The sequence below is a fragment of the Anser brachyrhynchus genome, assembly GCF_964034855.1.
Source record: "Anser brachyrhynchus genome assembly, chromosome: 14".
NCBI classification, from domain to species: Eukaryota; Metazoa; Chordata; class Aves; order Anseriformes; family Anatidae; genus Anser; species Anser brachyrhynchus.
In genome coordinates, this window is record NC_137709.1 from 5,716,183 (window position 1) to 5,736,792 (window position 20,610).

General features: G+C 43.8%; 1 protein-coding gene across 3 annotated transcripts; it reads left to right on the top strand.

Annotated features, from left to right (window-relative positions):
- The first annotated feature begins 219 nt into the window (after positions 1-219).
- Positions 220-19,510, top strand: CANX (calnexin). 3 transcript variants are annotated; one of them, XM_080554897.1, is made up of 15 exons: positions 220-354; positions 7,681-7,869; positions 8,332-8,405; positions 8,898-8,956; positions 9,289-9,430; positions 10,681-10,762; positions 12,193-12,385; positions 13,376-13,565; positions 13,904-14,017; positions 14,516-14,672; positions 15,318-15,533; positions 15,948-16,067; positions 16,169-16,304; positions 16,446-16,540; positions 17,146-19,510. In XM_080554897.1, exons 2-15 carry the CDS (start codon positions 7,684-7,686, stop codon positions 17,197-17,199), a joined length of 1,818 nt encoding a protein of 605 aa, XP_080411023.1. In that variant the 5' UTR covers positions 220-354; positions 7,681-7,683; the 3' UTR covers positions 17,200-19,510. The 3 variants fall into 3 exon arrangements, with proteins under 3 accessions (XP_080411023.1, XP_080411024.1, XP_080411025.1); XM_080554898.1 differs by having other exon boundaries at positions 230-325; XM_080554899.1 differs by having other exon boundaries at positions 340-461.
- The last annotated feature ends 1,100 nt before the right edge of the window (positions 19,511-20,610 follow it).

Genomic DNA, 20,610 nt, shown 5'->3' on the forward strand with positions numbered 1-20,610 from the left:
CCCTCAGCTGAAGACCCCTCCCACACCCCAACGGCCTCCCCTCCCGCAGCCAACCGCCGCGCACTTCCTGCAACGCACCGACCAATAGACGCGCTCCACGAAGGGAAGCGCCGGAGGGGCGGGCTCCGAGGCGGAGCGGGCGGGTGAGCGGCGGCGCTTTCAACCAATCGAAACGCCGGCTCGGCGGAGGGGCGGGAGGGCGGGCGTTGTTTCCACCAATGAGAGAAGAGGCGAGAGGTGGGCCGGGGGGCGGCGCGGGCCCGGTGGCAGATAGGCGGGCGGGCGGCGGCGGCGGCGGCGCTGGGCGCGGGGCCACGTGACGGAGGTGAGGGCCGGGGGCGGCCGTGGCGCTCGGTGAGTCCCCCCCCCCGCCTTCCCCCTCCCGGTGACCGGGCGGCTCCGTGACTGGAAATCGGGGCCCGGGGGGCCGGGGCCCGGCTGGGCGCTGGGCCTTGGGCGTGGTGAGCGGCGGGGGGGCCCTGCCCCGCGGCGGGTGACACCCCCCTCCCTCCCCTCAGCCGGGATCACCGTGGAGGGGCAGTGAGGGGCGCGGGGGGACCGGCGGCTGGCTGGGGACGCCCCCGGGGTGCTGCGGGAGGGAGGCCGGGCCCCGAGGCCTGTGGTGGTGGTGGGGGCGGCTGGGCCCCGACGGGGGGCGGGGGTTACGGGCGGAGCGGGCCTGGGCTCGGTGGTGCCGCCGCGGGGGGGGGGGGGGCGGGAGGGCGGCGCGGAGCCGCGGGAGGGGAGCGGAAGGCTCTGGAAAGGAGAGGGAGGCCCGGGGGGATGAGGCGGCCGAGCACCGGGGGGGCGGCTGCGAGATGCGGGGCCCGCAGAGCTCCGGCTGCGGCTTCCCGAGCTCGTCTCCCTTCGGGGCGGTGCGGGGCCGGGGGCTGAGCTCGGGCCGCTGCCCAGGGGGCTTGCTGCGGGCTTGTAACGTGAAAAAAAAGGCCCTGAGTCCCAGCCCGCTGCTTCCCGTCAGTGCCGGTCGCAAAGAGCAAACTTTCACGTGCAGTCTTGCGGCCCGGAACTTTCTAGGCTGCAGGAAGAGAAGGGCTGCGGGGGAGCCCAGCCTGAAGGGAAGCGGCCCCACGTCGGGGTGCTGTAGTAGTGGTAAAGCTCTGGGCTTTCGTGGTGGCAGTGTTAGTATAATAGGGTGTTAAGCTGTTAATGTAATTAACGCCGCAGTGTTTCTGCAGAGCGTTGTGGAAAACTCCTTCATAAATTTGTTTGGGATGCGTTAGGTGTTACTTAACATCGTCAAGTAAGCATAGCTAACGTACAGGTTTTATGGGGCATCTCATTCACTGTGGTTTGGGGTGTTACTAAAACATTATAAGGAGATAACAGGACTATAACAATGCATGGGTTAACATAGTTACAAGTACTGGTTAAAATACAGGTTGTGCTAAAATTATTTTAGGTGCATCAGAGTGACCAGAATATTTACGTTTAAAAAAAAAAGGTATTATGGAAGGGATACTTCTGCAATCTCTGTATTGCATCCCAAGCTGAGTATAAGATGTTAACTGCTTCCCGGTATCAGCTGCCCTCCTAGAATGGGAAGCCTAATGCTAAGCAGTAAGAAAGCTTGAGGCCTCTGCTAGATTACCCTTTCATTTGGTGTTGCAGCACTTCCTCCTAAGTAAATGAATAAATCCTTTACTGAGAGTACCCTGTAACTTGTACTTAGCCCTCCCTTCTATTTCCTTTTCTGGCCTTTCATTTTTCTGCCTCTAACAGTGATCGAAATGGCAGCCTGTTCTTGCTGGAGTCAATTCTGTAGCAAGGCAAACTTGAATTGATTCCTAGGCGTGATGGTCTGAAAGATCTTGGGGCACCTCCAGATCTTTCCCCACCTACCATAATTTCCCTTGCAGCCCATCTGTTTTATGGCCAGAAAGCCTCGCAGTTCTGTCTTTGTCCTCCAAGGACTTTCAGTTCTGTGGGAATCTCTCTGCTGACAAACAGTACATGGTGTTTCCTCCCTTACTGTTTGTGCACCGTTGTACATTATTTTTAGAAACTGGCATATTCGAAATGCTTATTAAAAGCAAGCTTTGCTGTTGCCTTTCACACCTAATCTCTTACTTGGTTTGTGCTCCTTGCAACCCAGACAGAGGGCCCCTTTTTCTGTGGGGTTGTAGGTCACCATGGGCTTGGCCAATCTTTTCTAGGAGTCTTCCCTCAAGCCTTAAGTAGCAGCGTATCCCAACCACCCCCTACTTTTAAAAAAGGCAAAAAAAAAAACCACCCACCCATGTAGCTCCAGCCTCTGGCCTGCTGTAAGCAAGGCGCTGCTGGAAGTTGTCTAACTGCAGAACTGAGCGCTTCAGGGAGAAAACGGTGCCTGCCCCATATGAGCTGCGGCGTATATATGAGCATAATTTCATTCTATCCCTCTCAGAGCAGCAGTGAGGTCATTTACTGGCTGCTGAAATTACAGTGCTTGGCCACGAAGTTGGTGGTTCAGCTTTGCCCTCGAGTGCGGATCTCCCAAGTCTGCCTAAGGACAGGTCTGTCTGTGACAGGCGCGGGTGACAGAAACGCATGTGATGCTGTGGCGTTGAGCTGACGCTGTGCCTAGCAGCTTAATTTCCTTTATCCTTGGCTACTTGCTTGTTTTATTTCATGGTGCTTTCACTTGTCCTGCAACACCTTCTGCCCTTGTGTCCTGGACTGGGGAATTGATGAAGAGTTAAAGCAGCGCAGCAGGAGGATTTCCAGCCGTCTTACAGCAGCGGCTGGTTCACCGTCGGGCTGCGTGAACGCCTCCTGTGGCACAGCAGAGGAGCTGGGACGTGAAGGTGGAGGCATCTTGAGATGGCAAAGAGGAACTTCTTGCTTCAGTGCTTCTAACTTTAGGAAACGAGTGCGCTACCAAGCAGGGAGCCAAGTCTTAGCTCAGAAATGATAAAAATGCAGTTTGAGGAGGGGAAAAATGGGTATCTACCTCTCTGCCTTCCTGTTCTGGTCTCCTTGCACGTTTTTGTGTGCTGAGATGAATTTCTTATGACTCTAAACTCTTCTTCATGATTCTTGTCTTGCATGAGGATGTGTTGTGCTTATTTTTTCAGCTTCCACTGCAAATACCGTATTGAAATCCAGTTTTTGGAACACGGGGCTTAGCTAGTACCCTTTGCTGCTTGTACGTGCTTACACCAGTTTGAGCTATCAGTTCAGACTGATGAAATAAAAGGCAATGATGCTCTCCCAGTTAAATTGCTGAGGTGTAGCTGACGACAACTTGCATGATGCAGACAGTTTTCCCCCTTCAATGCTTAGTTCTGCAGCAAGTGCCTTGTTTTTGCAAGACGTGTTTAATCTGACTGTAAATTATCTTAAATAAGGAGAAAACCACTTCAGTCAGCTGTATATCTAGTAGCAATTGCGATGTGGTTCTGTATTCTGAATTATGCAGCGCTAAGAGCTGGCTTGATGAACCACTCAAATAGACTTGTAACCAAGGAGATGATTAAACTGGTTTTGCAGGCTCTGCTTAACCTGTCAGGGAAAGAAACTTTCTAAACAGTATGTTCTGGAAGTATGATAGATAGCAAGGGACTTGAATATCCTTCGTGGGGCCCTTCCAGCTGTCTGTCCTTCCCCCCATATGTTTGTGGTGATAATCGGCTGCTGTATAGGTCAAGCGTTTCCAGTGTCATGCCAAAAGTCACAAAAATTCAGGTTTTATGCCTCAAAAAAGGAGTTCCAAGTAAGAATAAATCTCTGAAGCTGCAAGTCTTGAAAGCATTGGAACCTGAAGGTGACAATCGCTTAGTCCTGCACTGGAAGTGCTGCGTCTGTGGCAAGAAGCTGATCCTGCCTCTTTGTGTCCACTTGGTTTAGTTCCTACCACTGTAAAAATCAAGCTCTGCAGTGCAGCTGTTCCCATGTTCTGGTGTCTGCCCCGTAAATTCCAGGGGAAAACGCTTCATTCAGCCTTCTGACAGTCAGGAGCTGGTGAACAGTGCTTAAATGTCCCTTACCGTTTTCCTTGTGCAGAAGCTGATTGTGGATAGGCACGCAGACAGAACAAGTGATTTGTTAGCTCTGACACTCCTGAACGCTCTCCCAAGTCAGTGCTTTGCGATATTATGTTGGTACTCCATTTGCATTGATGGGAAGACTACTGCAGTGTTTAGAAGACCTCATTTATAAAAAAAGGTAGATGAAGTTCTAATCATCTTTGACTTGGGACAGTGGTATGGTGAAGGTGAGTTGCACTGCAGTGGAACGGAGACTTCAGAAGCCCGCCTATTCTGAGGCTGGGGGCAGTCGCATGGTCAGAAATACGCCAACCTTCAGAAATATTACGCAGTGAAACCTGCGGAAAGGAAGTTCAGGCAGAGATTCAGAAATAGCTGCTCGTAATCGCCTGGAAACTGGACACTCCTTCAAAGGAGGAATCTGGCCATCACGCAGTAGGTGGCTGTGCTGCTGGAGGCTAGCGTTTTAGGTGGCTGAGCACCTGTACTTGCTAGTAACTCAAAGCTCCGCCTAAAATTTGTTTTAAGCCTGTTTTGTGTAAAATCTGAGTCTTTTTTTTCTCTTCCCCCTCCTTTCCCTTCCTATTGTCCCCTATTTATGAGTAACCCAATTTACTAGGGTATAATTGCTTGTTGTGTCCCCAGGGATTAAGCGTGGTTGAAACCTTCTTGTATAGCAATACATATGTTATGGACAGATGTAGCTATTTAAATACCCCAATTGTGTGTTTTACTTAAATCGCTCTTCTGAGAACATACTGTCTTTTATTTCTTATAATTTAGTTTGTGTATTGTTAGGGATTAATAGAATAAGGAGCTTGCCTTGACAACTGGCAGTTGCTGAAGGTGCTACCAGTTCGTACTGGGGTGTATGAATGAGAGCTTATGTACAATTTGGGAATGATTTAATACGTAGGAGGTGTTCTAAACAGCTTTCTATAGGGATACAAACTTGCGAAAACTGCTTGCCAATGACTACAAAGAAGCAAGGGTACGAAACTGGATTAGCTTCTCTTCCTGCTTCTAGTTTTTGGAAAAAGAAAAGCTTGCTGGGGACTTGCACAGGTAATACTTGTAGCTTCAAGTGAGGTTCCCCAAGCCCCAGTTTCAGGCAGAGGGATAACTGGTAAGTGCAGACCCCTGGTAGATCCCTGTGGGTGTCTCAGGAACAGCTTCTGCCTGTGCTGGTGCTTGCTGTGGGGGATACTGGTGGCTGTGACTGGTTTTACCAGAATACTTTGATAGGATTTCTGGACGCCCTCGTGTGCAATACCAGGCCGTGTGGTTTGCCACTTACCGAGCAAGAAGTGCTAGCGTCTGCCAAAGGTCACTGCCACCGACAGAAGCTTCAAGGGTTCTGGTTGGGGTGGGATCACCAAGTAGGTGTGAATTTGGTATGGAGCCTGTGCTGCCGGGGAGGCTGGGAGGTGATCGGAATCTTACACCGAAACGTCATTGCTCTCGGTGAGGTTACCGCAGAGATGACTTGCATGCTAAATCGCTAATGTCCTTTGCACAGGCTTGGGAGGCGGTATGGAAAAACTGCGTCCTCTTAAAAAGAGGAAGGCATTGGCTTACCTTTAACTTCGCTGTGCGTTTAAGGTGACTTTGCTCGTATCACCCTTAGGAGCAGTACAGTGATCGTTCTATCCGCATAATGTAACGTGAAAGTGGTTACAGAACTTGGGGTAAAATCTTCCTGAATTTAGCTCTGTTAAGAATGAATTTGGTGAGGCTCTGTTAGCAAGGTGAGACAAAATGCAACCCTTCCCTTGGAAAGGTGTCCTTGTGCCACCTCGCCTGCAGTCACTTCGATCCCAGCACACATCTGGGCTCCAAAGATCACTTTTTCAAATGAGGTTTCAGGGTCTTTGTGGTTTTTGCTGTTGGGCATGGGTTTATTCAGAGAGCGTACTGTCTGTGCAGGAGGAATTGAACTTCCAATGGCACTGATGTTTGCTTCACAGTTTTTGTTTTTGGTTTTGTGTTGTGGTTCCCAGATTTGTAATATCTATGAGCTGCTATGTGGTCTGCAACTGTTTTCAATTCTGCCTGTACACTGCATTAAAGTTAAAAACAAACAAAAACACAAATAACAGGCTTTGGTTATATGTAGGAACACTTGGTTTTTGTCAGCTGCTCATGCTGTGAGCTGTGTCCTTCTGGCCCAGGGCTGTTCTGCTGCAGTTGCCTGGGCTGGGAGGGCCGGGTGCTGAGCATGTACCGAGCCCGTGGTCCTCGGGGCATCGCTGCTCGGAAACTGGCTGTGATTACGTGTTGTCATAGTGGCAAACTGGACATAACCTCGACAGGTCCTAAAATACAGTTTTGTTGTAATTAAAAACATCCCCTGTCATTAGAAGCAAGTTAAAGAGTAATCTAAGAATGGTAGATTTGGTATGCAGTGGAGTCTTGGTATACTGGGTAGAGCTGATAAGCTTCTACGACTAAATGCTTTCAGTTGCCTAAACATGCTTTGGAAAGTTTAAAAAAAAGTTTTCTACCATGAACTTACACCCCTACAGGCCTTAATAACTCTGCTTGAGTTATGTTTGTAAATCTGTGGGGCTATAGCCTGAGGCAGGAATGTAGGGGAAGGAGAGGATGTTTAGTTTTATAATGACTTTCAAAAAAAAAAAAAAGAATTAGTCTTAGCTGAAACTTTGACTTCGGAAGAAAAATCTGGAATGTAATTCAAAGGAGCAGACTGCTTTCCTGGTTGCTGTGTGTGGGTAAAACTACAAGCGGTGCGGAAGGAGTGTTGCTTTCTGTATCAGCGTAAAGGTGCGGTGATAAGTAATTTTTTTTAGCAGGAAAGTCAAATTGAAACCTATTTTACTTAGAGATTTTTTGAGCTACAGATTGTCAAGGTGTCCTCTGTGTTTCAGGTAGCATAATGTGCCGGGCACCCTATAAACTAATTGGTGTGGTAGTTTAATTCTGTAAAGTCTTTGTATTAGATTTCTTTTGGTCGTTCTGTTAAGTTAGAGATCAAATTAACTGTCCATTGAACAGCAAGAATTTTTCTGCTGGGTCTGCCTCTGTGTCCAGCTGCTTACAGACATCTGCCGGTAATATCAATGGCTGTTGGCAGTAATTCCAGGATAAAGCATGGGGAAGGCAACTGATGAATGAAAGTGCCAGTGTCCTGCATAGGAAAGGAAGAAAAATACTGAACAGGAGATAGAAGATTGATTGTTCCATAGATGCTTGAAAGAGGTAGCTAATTGTATTTCAGCTCATGAACTCGATGGAAATGCCCGTTTCAACATGATGTATTTAGAGTTCTTCACAAGCAGAAACAAGCATTCTGTTCAGGTTTTTGTAGGTGTGCGAGTTGGGGTGTTGCCGTGGGTATGTGCAGTTCTGCTCATGGGCTGGCAGCGGAGGAGCAGCGCTGACACTTCTGCAGCGGGATCTGCAGAACTTGTCCACGTGCTCCTCTGGTCCGTTAGCATCTGTTTTATATTGAGTACTTCACCTTTATCTTGTATTCCTCTTCAAATTCGTGAGCTGTCTTAACTAGCCAGATGTGATAAATAGCGAAGCTGAGAAGGTAAGTTTGTACCTGTCCTTCAGTGGTGTGACGAGGCACTTCAAGCTTCGAGGACAACAGGTGGTTTTGAACTGTGAGTTGGTGCCTTGCTCTGTGTGCAGTGCTGGCCTGACTTCTTCCCTTGTCTTATTTGTTCAGATCATGGAGCTGAAATGGTTACTGTACGTGGCCCTGCTAGCTCTTGGGACTCTTGCCATCCAGGCACATGATATGGATGATGACAATGACGGTGATGATGTAGTTGATATCGAGGATGATTTGGATGACGGCATTGAGGAGGTAGAAGAGTCAAAGCCTGAAACCAGCAGTCCTCCTCCAACTCCAAAGGTATGGCATGGAAGTTCTCTTTAAAATTCAATTACTGCTTGTGTTGTAGCTACTGTGAATCTGATCCGAGTTCTCTCTGCTTTGCTAATGTTTAATGTGTTGTGATGCTATTAAAGGTGTTAGCTGGGAGTAAGGTATGGAATTAAGCTTAGCTGTTTGCTTTCTTTCTCATCTGACCCTGTCTTCTTCCTTGAAGACTTATATCAGTATTTGAAATCTGAAGTGTAAGTATCAGGAATTAATGCTTCCAGCTAAATATATACTTCAGTTTGAGTTGCAGAGAAGAACACAATGGCTTGGCAGAAGCAGCAGTATTTACATAATTTCTGTATTTCTGCTGCCAGAGTGTTCCAGGTAATGTGCTTAAGTGTAGATGGGGAACGTGAGCTGTATGTACCTGTTCCTCTTTAGAGTAGAGAATGTGCCTTGAAAGGTGTGTAAATCCCCTTTCCTCTCCCGTAGGTTACCTACAGGGCTCCCGTCCCAACTGGCGAGGTGTATTTTGTAGAGTCCTTTGATAAAGGAACTCTGGATGGGTGAGTATGATCTGAGGGATGATTGAACATAATAAATCAAAATTTTCTGTGAAAGGGAACAAAACTCTTTCTAGATTCTGTTACTCAAAATCACATTAACAGGCAGTGGTTAGGGAGGGTTACGGCAGTGACTATCTGATGCTGGTTGTTAGTGCTGAAGCAAACTAATATATCCTTAGGTACTAATAATGGGGGGAGATGAGCCATATATTGTGTAATATTTTTAATCCTTTTCATCTGACTTTCTGTAGCTCAGGTAACGTGAGGATGGTGAGGTTCTACAGCTTTGCATAGTAAGAATTTTTGAAGAGCGTGACACTGAGGCAGTGATCCTATTTCACGGTGGGGTGGGAAATGGAAAATGTAGAAAATTTTGCAGGCTTGGGGATAGAACTCCTGAGGGGATCAGGGCACTAGGATGCTTTAAGAGCAGGCGTTTTAGCGTGTGGTGAAAAAGTATGGGTTTCTGACTGTTGGATGTTTGTCTTTTAGATGGATCCTTTCCAAAGCCAAGAAAGATGATACAGATGATGAAATTTCCAAATATGATGGTGAGTCCTACCCAGTTTTTTTGACTGATATTTCTGATGTCCTTTGTCCTATGTGAAGAGGAGGTGCAAGTCTGTTTCCTGATTGCTTGCTGAAGTTATATTCACTGAAGAAAATGGGGGAGTATTTGTGTATGTGGTTAACAACATGAAGTGTGGTTCTGATGCAGATAAAAGATTAAAATAAAACAGCCACTTTGAGGTTTTAAATTTTTTAGTGAAGATGTTAAATTAATAACTTGAGGAGGCAAAGTGCTGATTTTCTTGCTTGGAATTAGGCTAAGTGAAGATTGTATCCCATGAGTTTTGATAATGTTTGGTTAATTTCCCTCCAGGTAAATGGGAAGTCCAAGACATGAAGGACACTAAGCTTCCAGGAGACAAAGGGCTTGTACTGGTAACCCGAGCCAAACATCATGCAATTTCATCCAAACTTTCAAAGCCTTTTGTATTTGATACCAAGCCCCTTATTATACAGTAAGTAAAAGATAACTCGGTGTTCTGTTATTTCAAGGGTGACGTGATAGCAGGCTGAGGTTTATTCCGTAACAGAGCTTTTGTCGACTGGGAGTCTAAATGACACAAGATATAACAACCTATTACTATACTGTTTGAGTAAGTATAAAATAGCAATTTGGATTCCCCAAGTGTAAAAATTATGAACAGCATGGCTCCCTCTGAAGCATGTAAAGGAAGGTAGTCTTTGAAAACTAGACTTGGTAGCTGGTCTCTGAACTTCATTTGATTCATTGTGTTAACAAGGACATGCAACTGATTTTTCTACTGTTAATCATAGAAGTCCTTGTCTTTTTGGACAAGACCTCATCTATATGCAAGTCAGTGTACTTATTCAGTAAATTGTCCCGTTTCAAAGGTGGGCTGTGTAGTAAAGGTGCACTTGTTTCCTCCTGCCTTTGTTTTAGTTCATCTGTTGTGGAAGATGAATAGCTTGTTTAGCCCTATTGGGCCATGACTGATGTAGGAGAATCTACTAACTAGCAAGCAGGGGGAAAAAAAAACCTTCAGTGGCAACTGTTGAGTTGTGGGATATTACTTTATCAGTTTTAAACTGAGTAAGCTAATTCATGTTTGTACAAGGTAATGAGCTGGTCGCTTTACTTTGCATTACTGCTTAGTTTTTGGCTCAAAATACAAGGCTAAAAATAAAATAAAGTGGTCACCCACTCCAGCTGCTGGCATTGAGAGAGGATCAAGCATACTTAGCCTATTCCTGACAGACATGTTTTGCCTTTTTCAGACTCCTTGGCATCTCTAAATATACTGTTGTATGCTTATAACCCTAAAGGGTGTCTTCCTAGGACCCAACTGTTCTCACTTTGGTCATCTTGCAAATTGAGTTGTCTGCTGTAGCGGTTGTGGGGAAAATTGGTTTGCCTTAATCTCTGTTGCAGTCTCTTACATACTGAAATCTTTTCTCTCTACTCCTAGATCATAATCTTTTAGACCAGCACTCAATTTCTTTAATCTTTTGTTAGGTTAAGCCTTCTAAATCCTTGATTCTTCTCGTTTTGCAGGCCCTTATGAATATCTGCTTAGTCCTTAAGAGTACAGCATGTGTTTTTAATGTTTGCTTGACTCTTGATTTAAAACAAACAACAGAAGTCTTACTCTGAATTTGTACTTGAAAGTTGCAATCATGTATTGTGGAAGTAAGTTTTCCTTTCGTGTAACACGCGCTCTACTTCTTTGTCCAAAACTAAAATTAGGTATGAAGTAAACTTCCAAAATGGAATAGAGTGTGGTGGGGCCTATGTGAAGTTGCTTTCAAAGACCCCCGAATTGAACCTGGTGAGTGATGCTGATACTCCGAGCATTATCCATGAAATAACGCTTGCTTTATTTTGCTGTTTCCTAGAGAAACCTCTTCAGTAAATGTAGTGGGGCATAGTTTGGGCTTGATCTCCAGAGTACTTTGCACTCAGCAAGTTCCCACTATTTTCAGTTGGAGATCAGAAATACAGAAATATTCTGGCCTCTTGAGTGACAACTCCAGAGTTTTCCCATAGCTGAGCAGTTCTACAGCTTGGAAGTCTACAGTACTTCAGATTTCCCTAGGTTCTAGAACTGAGGAGGTACCTTACGAGAGTAGCCAGTGTAGAAACCTCCTTGGAAGCCATTGTCCAGAAGGAAGATTGTTTTATCTTCTAAAACAGACTCATGCAAATAACTAAAAATATATCTGGCATTTATTGCTGTGTCTTTGAACTCTTGTCAGTTACTGGATATACTTAAAATATCTATATATCTGAGGTTGGACTAGATACAAGCTTGTATATTCAGAAGCACACAGTTATATAGAAGAATTTGCTTCATAAAAGGCCCTTGAATGCATTGTCTTAAAAGTGCCCTCAGTGAAAGAGACAATGCTGCATCCTTTAAAAATTAAGAGTCACTTCCTCTCCTCCCAGTAATACAGTTGTCTTGAGTATTTTAGCCTGTTCAGACAAAGCTTTACTGCTGGGTCAGTGTGTGTGTGTATATATATATATATGCTTGTATAAACTATGGATTTTCTTTAGCCATTTTCCTAGACTTCATGGGAAGTACCTTTTAAGACTTATAACCCATCCTTTTCCTTTTGTTCTGCGCTCTCTTTAGAGCTTTATTACTAATACAGATTCCAAACTTAAAGCTGTCTAGCCAGTTTCATGTGTGCATTGAATCTCAAGATAACATTATCCAAAACAAATAGACTTGCAGTGTTCAAAGGTGAGATTATTATATTCAGTTCAGTCTTAAATTGAAACAATATACCAGCTTAGAAGTAGATAAACTAAATACAACTTGGCCTCACTTTTAATGTTGCTTATCCCTTTGTGTGGAAGAAACTCACTAACTAACTATTAATTCATTATTAACAGTACCTGATGTGTATGTTAATAACTCTTAAAAGTCATTTTTGCAGTGTAGAGATATGCTTAAAAATGCATACATATATATGGTTGTCACAACTTAATGAATTACTTACCTTGTTGATAACACTTGAATAGCTATTCGTTTCCCTCTGAAGTAGAGGGAAGGTGCAAAATGAAGAAGTTAAGCTAATTCTGGTCTTCTCTCTAGAAGCTTGTAGTTGTGATGCAGGTTTTAGTCTGGCTACTTCACTGTCTTGATATCCAAGCTGCAGATCAATTTATAATGATTCAGGAGGTGGTATGATGGGCAGTGGCTGAAGTTGTTTCTCAAAATAATGGCATTGTTTTGCATTTCTTTTAAAGGATCAGTTCCATGACAAAACTCCATATACAATCATGTTTGGCCCTGACAAATGTGGAGAGGACTATAAATTGCACTTCATCTTCCGACACAAAAACCCGAAGACTGGCAAATACGAGGAGAAGCATGCGAAGCGTCCAGATGCAGACTTAAAGACCTACTTTACTGATAAGAAGACACACCTTTATACTCTGGGTACGGTGACTGTAAACTGTGCATGTTAATAACTACTGCTGTGTTTTCTGAATCAAACTCAAAGTAAACCAGATGAACAAACAAATCTTTGTATCAGCATACAGCTTGAAAGCTCTGAATGCAAAAACTAGTCTTATTGTATAAAGGCTTGCTTCCTCCTTGCAAGAAGTTCTGACTCATGTAGGAAGTCATGAGACCTTGAACTTAATAGTTAAAGAAGAACTGAATTTCAGAACGGTTACGAGTAATGTGATACGCTAAGTGTATCTAAAATTATTAGCAACATCTATATAATGCTTGAATGCTGCCCTCTAGTAATTTGGGATATTAATAAACTTTAGATGTAGAGGAGAGATTAAATTACTACCACTTCCAACAGACTTGCATTCTTTGGGAACAGTGGCTTTAGTACCTAACTTTTAAAGTCAGTTTTCAGTAGCATATAATTTTAGTTGGTTAGTTCTGTACTTAGATTTGGATAGCACAGTTCCAGGTGCAGAAGAGGGATCCAGGGGATAGTGTTTTTCTTCCCACATCTTTCACAGTATCAGACAAAATCAGTGGTTACTGAAGTACAGTGTTTGGCATTAGCTGTGCCTAAAAGTATTTTGTGGGAGTACTCGAGCATCTCTGTGTCTGTTCCATTACAAAGGTAGCAATGAATAAAGAAATTAAAACCCTGTGAGTCAGCAGTGGGATTATGAATGGGGGTCTTCCTTTTAAGTAGGATGTGAATAAATACTATTCCTACTGCTAAAGCACTATTCAACAAATCTTAGTTTGACAAGGTGAGATGTGTTACATCAGCCCTAAGTACACTTAGACATCATGGGAAAGGTTTTTAATGAGTCTTAGAAACAATTATTAGGTAGATGGTAGCTTGGATTGCTGAAGCTTGAATTGTACGTGGTACAGCAGGGATCAGTGATAATTTGTGAAGCATGCTTTGTATTGTATGTGTAACGGCTGCATTGACTTTTTTCCTTTCAGTCTTGAATCCTGATAATAGTTTTGAAATACTGGTTGATCAAACGGTTGTCAACAGTGGGAACTTGCTAAATGATATGTCTCCTCCTGTGAATCCACCCCGAGAGATTGAGGACCCGAATGACCAGAAGCCTGAGGACTGGGATGAGAGACCCAAAATCCCAGATCCAGATGCTGTTAAACCAGATGACTGGTAAGATGTTAGAGGGGTACTTGAACCTGTGTTTTTTGAACTATAGACTTGATTTTGAGCTTGTATGCATCCTTGCAGTGGCTGCTAGGGCAAGGGATTTACAGCAATGTGCCCTTTCTAGATTGGCTTTAAAATTAGTGTTATCTTAGTTGGAGCCGTGACTGTGCTGTGAGGCACTGTATAGAGGTAACAGGCTGCAAGACGACTTTATTCTTAAAACGTGGTGTTGCTGCCTGGTAATCTAGATCAGTGGGCATGTTCAGACACTGTAGAATCATGTCTTGGGGTTGAGAACTTGTTGCATATTGTGTGTTAATATACTGACTTCCTTTTCCAAGGGATGAGGATGCTCCTGCAAAAATACCTGATGAAAATGCTGTGAAACCGGAGGGCTGGCTGGATGATGAGCCAGAATATGTAGCAGACCCTGATGCTGAGAAGCCTGAAGATTGGTAAGTTTACTGCCTGTTGCAAATGACAGCAATAATTACGTGGTTTTGGTACTGGTTTTAACAAGTATAAAAATAGCTAGTTCGTTGTTGCTCACTATCAAAGTTGCTGGTAATTCAAGCTATCCTGCTTCAAAAGCAGAAGGCAGAGTTGTTGGTCTTAATAGGAATCCTGTGTTCTTGCGTTCATCTGCGTACTTGTCAACTGTTCTTTCCTATGACTGTAAGCTGAATAGGTCAGGGATGTTCATCTCGCAGTTGTGTACTGCAGTGGGAGGGGGCTGTGCTCAGAGACTGGCTTTTCATGAGCTTCTGTGCTTTCAAGCTGCTTCCTGAAATATCTGTCCCTTCTGCAGTGTCTTTTTCAGGCCTATGCTATTATCAGTTTCGGTGTTTCCATTTTACAGTAGAAATCTTAGTGTTCTTGGGAATCAGACACGCTATAAGCTTTCTTCTGGGTAAAGACAAGGGGCAGACTTCAAAACTGAGTTGCTGTTACAGGGACGAGGATATGGATGGTGAATGGGAGGCACCTCAGGTTGCAAATCCTAAGTGTGAGTCAGCTCCTGGCTGTGGTACCTGGCAGCGACCAATGATTGACAATCCAAACTACAAGGGCAAATGGAAGCCTCCTATGATTGATAACGTGAACTATCAGGTTGGTTTCTTCATTTTTGTAAACTTCTGGCCAGTGCAGCATCTCCCTTCCAAAAATCAGAATGATTTACATTCAGCAGATGTAATTAAGAATAAAAATACTGTCATGGACTTCCTGTGTTTCAAGTGGACAGTTTCAAAGTGTTTTTTTAACCTGACTTCACTCTTTCGTAGCACAAATAAAAAATGATTCCCAGAACCTGAAGAGTCGCATTTATAAACACTGTAATTGAGTGCAATTACCTTAAAGGAGGTTGTAGCGAGGTGGAGATTGGGTTCTTCTCCCAAGCACCAAATGATAAAACGAGGGGAAATGGCCTCAAGTTGTGCTGGGGAAGTTTAAGTTGGCTATTAGGAGAAATTACTGAAAGGGTTGTGCAGCATTGGAATAGGCTGCCCAGAGAAGTGGTTGAGTCAGCATCCCTGGAGGTCTTCAAGAGAAGCATAGATGTAGAGCTTAGTAGCATGATTTTGTGGTGGGCTTCTCAGTACCAGGTTAAAGGTTGGACTAGATGATAGTTTTGTTTTTTCCCAACCTGAATGATTCTGAGATTCTTTGCATTGGTCTTCTTGGCTGAAATGGGCTGAAAAATGAAATTCAGCCTCTGTGCTAGTAGGTAAGGCTTGAATGTCTTGTCTTTCCTAGGGGATTTGGAAACCCAGGAAGATCCCAAACCCAGATTTCTTTGAAGACCTGGAGCCTTTCAAGATGACTCCCTTCAGTGCTGTGGGACTTGAGCTATGGTCCATGACTTCTGACATCTTTTTTGACAACTTTATCATCTGTACTGAAAGAGCTGTGGCTGATGATTGGGCTAATGATGGATGGGGACTAAAAAAGGCAGCTGATGGCGCTGCAGAGGTGAGAAAAGAAAGGCTTAATTGTGTGCTTCCTACTGGAACAGTAGGAGCACTGCTGCTGTTCTTGTGCAGTGTTTATCAATATATACTTACGTGTACCAAGGCTGTGGATTGATGATCTTCATTAGAACCTCAATTTGTAATTACAGCCTGTAATAGTTGCTATAAATGGCAGTGAGTATTCACTGCTCTTTTGAGGTTCTTGCTCTGACATTTGTGCTGTTAATTGTAGACTAGTTATTAATTCATAAACCATGGAAGAAGTACTTGTGCAGGCTAGCTTTAATTCTTTCAGGTATGAAATATGTTCAATGTTGCAGAAAGTCTACTTTCTGGAGTAGACTGAAACTGAAAAATCTGTAGTTCAAGATCAACTGTTGCAATTTGAGTTTTAATGGTTCACTTTATCTTCTAGCCTGGTGTTGTGGGCCAGATGATGGCAGCTGCTGAAGAGCGTCCCTGGCTTTGGGTGGTGTACATCCTCACTGTGGCTTTGCCAGTGTTCCTTGTTGTCCTTTTCTGCTGTTCTGGGAAGGTATGCATTTCCTCTGGTAAATACGCTGAATCTTCTTAAACATTCTACTTAATGTGCCTTAGCTTCACAAATAACTGGTTGGTTCTGGCAATTTTTTTTAGAAGCAGCCAAGTGCTGCAGAATACAAAAAGACTGATGCTCCTCAGCCTGATGTGATGAGCGAGGAGAAAGAAGAAGAAAAGGACAAAGGAGACAAAGAAGAGGAGGAGGAGGAGGAAACAAATGAGGAGAAGCTAGGTAGGCAAACTTAGATAATCTTGATGTGAAATTAATATCTGAAAGAATAAGAGGATTGGCAGACATAACAAGTCATTGGTGAACTGAAGGTGGCAAGTCTTAATGACAAGAGAATGAATGAGGTTTTTTTAATTTCCTTAGAAGAGAAGCAAAAAAGTGATGCTGATATAGGAAGTGCTAGTCAAGAGGAAGAGGAGGAAGAAGATGAGGAAGAAGACAGGAAACCTGCATCAGAGGTACGCAAGCACTTAATTTTTGAGGGAAGCATTGTGGATTGTTTTTCTTGGTATAGAACAAGCCTTACTAATCTGTTAAAAGCTAACCTGGCTCACGTGATACCCCTTTCCACTGTCAGAACACCAGAGAACTTAATCACTGTGCAGAATAGGCATTGCTGTGGCCAACCTCAGCAAAGCAGGAAACCTTGCTAAAGGCACTTGCCATAGACCCTGCATTGTGAGAGGAGTAGGATTGTGTGGAATGCATCTTCTTGAAGCAAAAGGCTTATTCAGCTTTGTGTGCAGTCAGGATGTGACCTTCTAAGTGCTCCACATTGACATAATGGCTAACTTAAAAAAAAAAAAAAAAGGGTGGAGTGTTGCTTGAGGTTAAATAGATTCTCGCAGCAGCAGAATTTAAGTATTCTCAGCAAATATCTATACGTGCACCGTGAAAATAATAATGTCTACCATATATGTAAAGGAAGGGGTAGTAACAGCAGTAGGTCCTTCCAAAAATGAAACTAATGTAGAGCTGAAAGTTTTTTGTAGGCTTGCTCAAAAAGGCTTTCAGGAGTAAATTTTGGTTAGGTTTCCTTCATGTCTCTACAAATTTCTTGCAGGAGGAAGAAACTGTGAATAGATCACCCAGAAACAGAAAGCCAAGGAAAGATTGAAAAAAAATCATAAAAACTTGATCTGTGATTTTTTTTTCAAAACATGGTTCTGGGAGAGGACCTTGGACACCTTACATTGAAACTTGGACAAACCTCAAGATTTCACCATCCACAGGTTCCAGTCACACTATCCAATGTAATGGAGTGTCTAGCAGTAAAATATTTGCAATCATCTGTTTAAAGAACATCATTCCTGTAGAAAGAATGCAGTTAATATAATGGGCTGTGGATTTTGGAATGTAACATAACTAACCTTTTTCATTTTTGGTTTTAAATATTCTTTTCTGTTTTTAAGTAGATTGGTAGAACTTTACCAGTCTCAAACCTTGGTTTAATTTAATATATTAATTAGTGAGGAATAACAATGAATCTTGAAAGTGCTAGATGATAAAAATGCAGTTTTATAACTAGTTTTTTTTACAAACATGTAAATTCCTAAATGCACCGATGTCTTTATATATATATCCCTTAAAATTTAATAATTGTTTAAAGAAAAGCTGTCAACATATTTGACAATACCTCTTCCCACAAAGGAAAAAAAATGGGAAGGGGGGATGTGTGGGGAAACAGTAGCTAAACTCTCCAATCAACTCTGTTCTTCTGGGGGTCATGGGGGGGGGGACAGGAAGGGGTGGAAGGAAGGAATTAGTTGGTTTCTGGAATATGCACTCTGTGCATGGCTAAAGCCCTGTTAAGTGTTGATAAATGATCTAGGATTCGGAGTGGATTGTCCTAATGTGGCATTTATTCCTGCAGACCTTGCAGATAATAGTTCTTGTTAGTTCTTGAACTCTTTTCGTAAAGCTAATGGGTCGTTGGGGTGGGCTGGGGTTAGACTACTTTACCCTTTCCCTTCTGTTCACCCACTGATGCTTTCCTTTCTCTCTTGACTGTACAGCTATTTTTCTGAGTGCAGCTTTGCCTCAATTGCTGGAAGTGCTTCATGTTCAGCTCATTGTCAAAACTCTTTATTTTTATAGCTAGGCCTACTCCAGGGTCCAGACACTGGATAGGACAGTGTCCCATATCCTCTCACTGTTATCACTGTATGTCAATTCCTGTAGGAATGGGGGAGGTGGTCAGGTAGACAAGATGAACTGAATATTTCATAAGGAAAAACAAAAAACACAAATTAACCAACATGTCAGTATTTGTAGGTGGGGAAGGAGCATGTGGAATATCTTAAGTGGTATGTGAAACTGTTTAAGTCTTTTATCTGCTCTTCATGTAACAAATGCATCCTAAATTATATTGTGAATGTTAGGGAGTTCCAATTCCAGCTGAATAAATTTTTTTAAAGTGTTGAGTCTACCATATTATACTGTTTCAAACACTTGTGGAATGCCGGTGATCACTACAAGAGCATACCTCTGAGGGTGAAATCTATGAAATCTATGTAACTTCATTACACTGTACCAAATATGTTGGAGTTCGGATGTCTATATAGATAAGCTTTTCTTTTTGTTTAGAGTGAAATTAAATGTCCTGAAATTACTCTTCTTGCACTGAATTTAAACACTCCAGTGTTGGTTGGTCATAGGTATAGTACGGGGAGTAATTCCCAGGGGCTGGGGGGGGGGTCGGGTGTTCCAATTACCTTGCAAACAATCTAACCAATTACTAAAAGCCTCACTTTTTTTGAAGAAACATCTTTTGCTGCCTGTCCTTATGTTGTATCCCTTGGTTGTTGTGTTTGAAATATTAGTGACCACAAATGCATAGCAGGATTTCTTGATCTTTCTGCAGCGTGCAAATAAACTATTGTAAGCAAGATACTGGAAGTAATTTCAGACTTCTGTTGGGAGCTATTGCATGTTTAGAATGCCTTTGCCTGTTGAACACCTGGTAACTGCTGCTCCTTACTGCCAAAATAGCTTATACTCTGACATGGAAGATGTCATAGCTTAAGCATTGCTATTAGCTTGTTCTCAGGACTGTATTTTTATCAAGGAGCAGCTGCTATTTATGACTCAGTCCTTTGAGATGAAGTATATGTAAATGGTTTCAATTCAGCTAACATCTTGGGCACAACATAAATCTATTAATCCAATGTTTTTTTATCTTAATATGCAAATTGCCTTAAATTCCTGAACAATTCATGTGCATACATGTTCTTTCCAAGCATCAAAAAGGAACTTAAGATCGGCTATCAGCTTCTAAATAGTATTATGTTAAGGTGAAATGTAAATCTACATTTGCTTCTGCTAAATCTCCTTAAGAGGTCTCCTGTCTGCATGTTATGGCTTTTTTTTTGATACCATAGTGTATGCTTAAATAATCACTACAATAAATTATGACTTTCCAAAACGGATAGACAACTCAAAAGTTACTTCTTATCTTGCCTTCTGACTTGGGTGGCTCAGTTTAACTTCAGAATCGCTTTTAAAACTTTGAAGGAAAAAAAAAATTGCTGTCTGCTTAGCCTGACTGGGGAAAAAATGCAAGTACAGCTGTGTTCTCTAAGTAGTGTAGCTCTGCCTGGTGATGATCTGTGAATTAGGTTTGAAATTGGTGGAAAGGATGTGAAGGTACGCTGGGGCTGGGTGTTTGAGAGCAGCCTCGGTGAGGGATGCTGACTCAAGGGGGGGGTGAGGGAGGGTGAGGTGCTTCAGGTAAATAAGGGTGGGGGAGTGCTTGTAGCGGGGTAGGAGAGTAGAAAAGGCTGGAGTTTGTCTTTTGTCTCCTAGCAGTGGTGCTCAGAAAGCAGTTGATCAGGCTGCAGGTAACCTGCTGTAGAAGTGTTAACTGCATGGAAACTGTAATTCATAATTAATTCACAATAATTCACCGGGGACTATTGAAATGTACCAAGGTTGTCTGATCCAAGGCTGACTTCTGGTAGCAGGTAGGGATGGGGGGAAGTGCTGAGGGCTGCCAGAGCTGATCCTCGGCCTCTTCCTCTGCTTGTCCCATAAGAGCAGTGCCCGGGGGCCGGGCTCTCCCTTGCACCCTGCTCTCAGCCTTTCATCCCCCCAGGCCCTGCGCCTTCTGTCAGGGCTGCACCTTTCCCAGCGTTATTTATTCGTGGCCTCACTGAGCCTTTCCCCGGTACTTGCGGCTGCGCTGCGCGCTTACGCACGAAGAGGATGTAAATAAAATAAATTAACTCGAGTTTGCCTTCTGTTGTCTAATTAATTCCCCTGCTCGACCCAGGGGCCGGGGAGCTCGCCCCGAGCCCTCACCTCAGGGGCCCCTCCAGGAGCCGCTCCCCGGCCCCGCGGGGCGGGCACATCAGAGCCCCGCCCACCTGCCAATCACCCGCAGGCCCCGCCCCCTTATCCAGCTCCTCCCTGCCCCTGCCTTTTAAACCCTCCGCAGGCCGCCTCCTGCCGGCCGCTCTCGCCCCGCCCCTTTCCTCCCCTCTCCCCCCCTTCCCATTGGGCGGCAGCGCCGTCCGTCACTCCCCTCGCC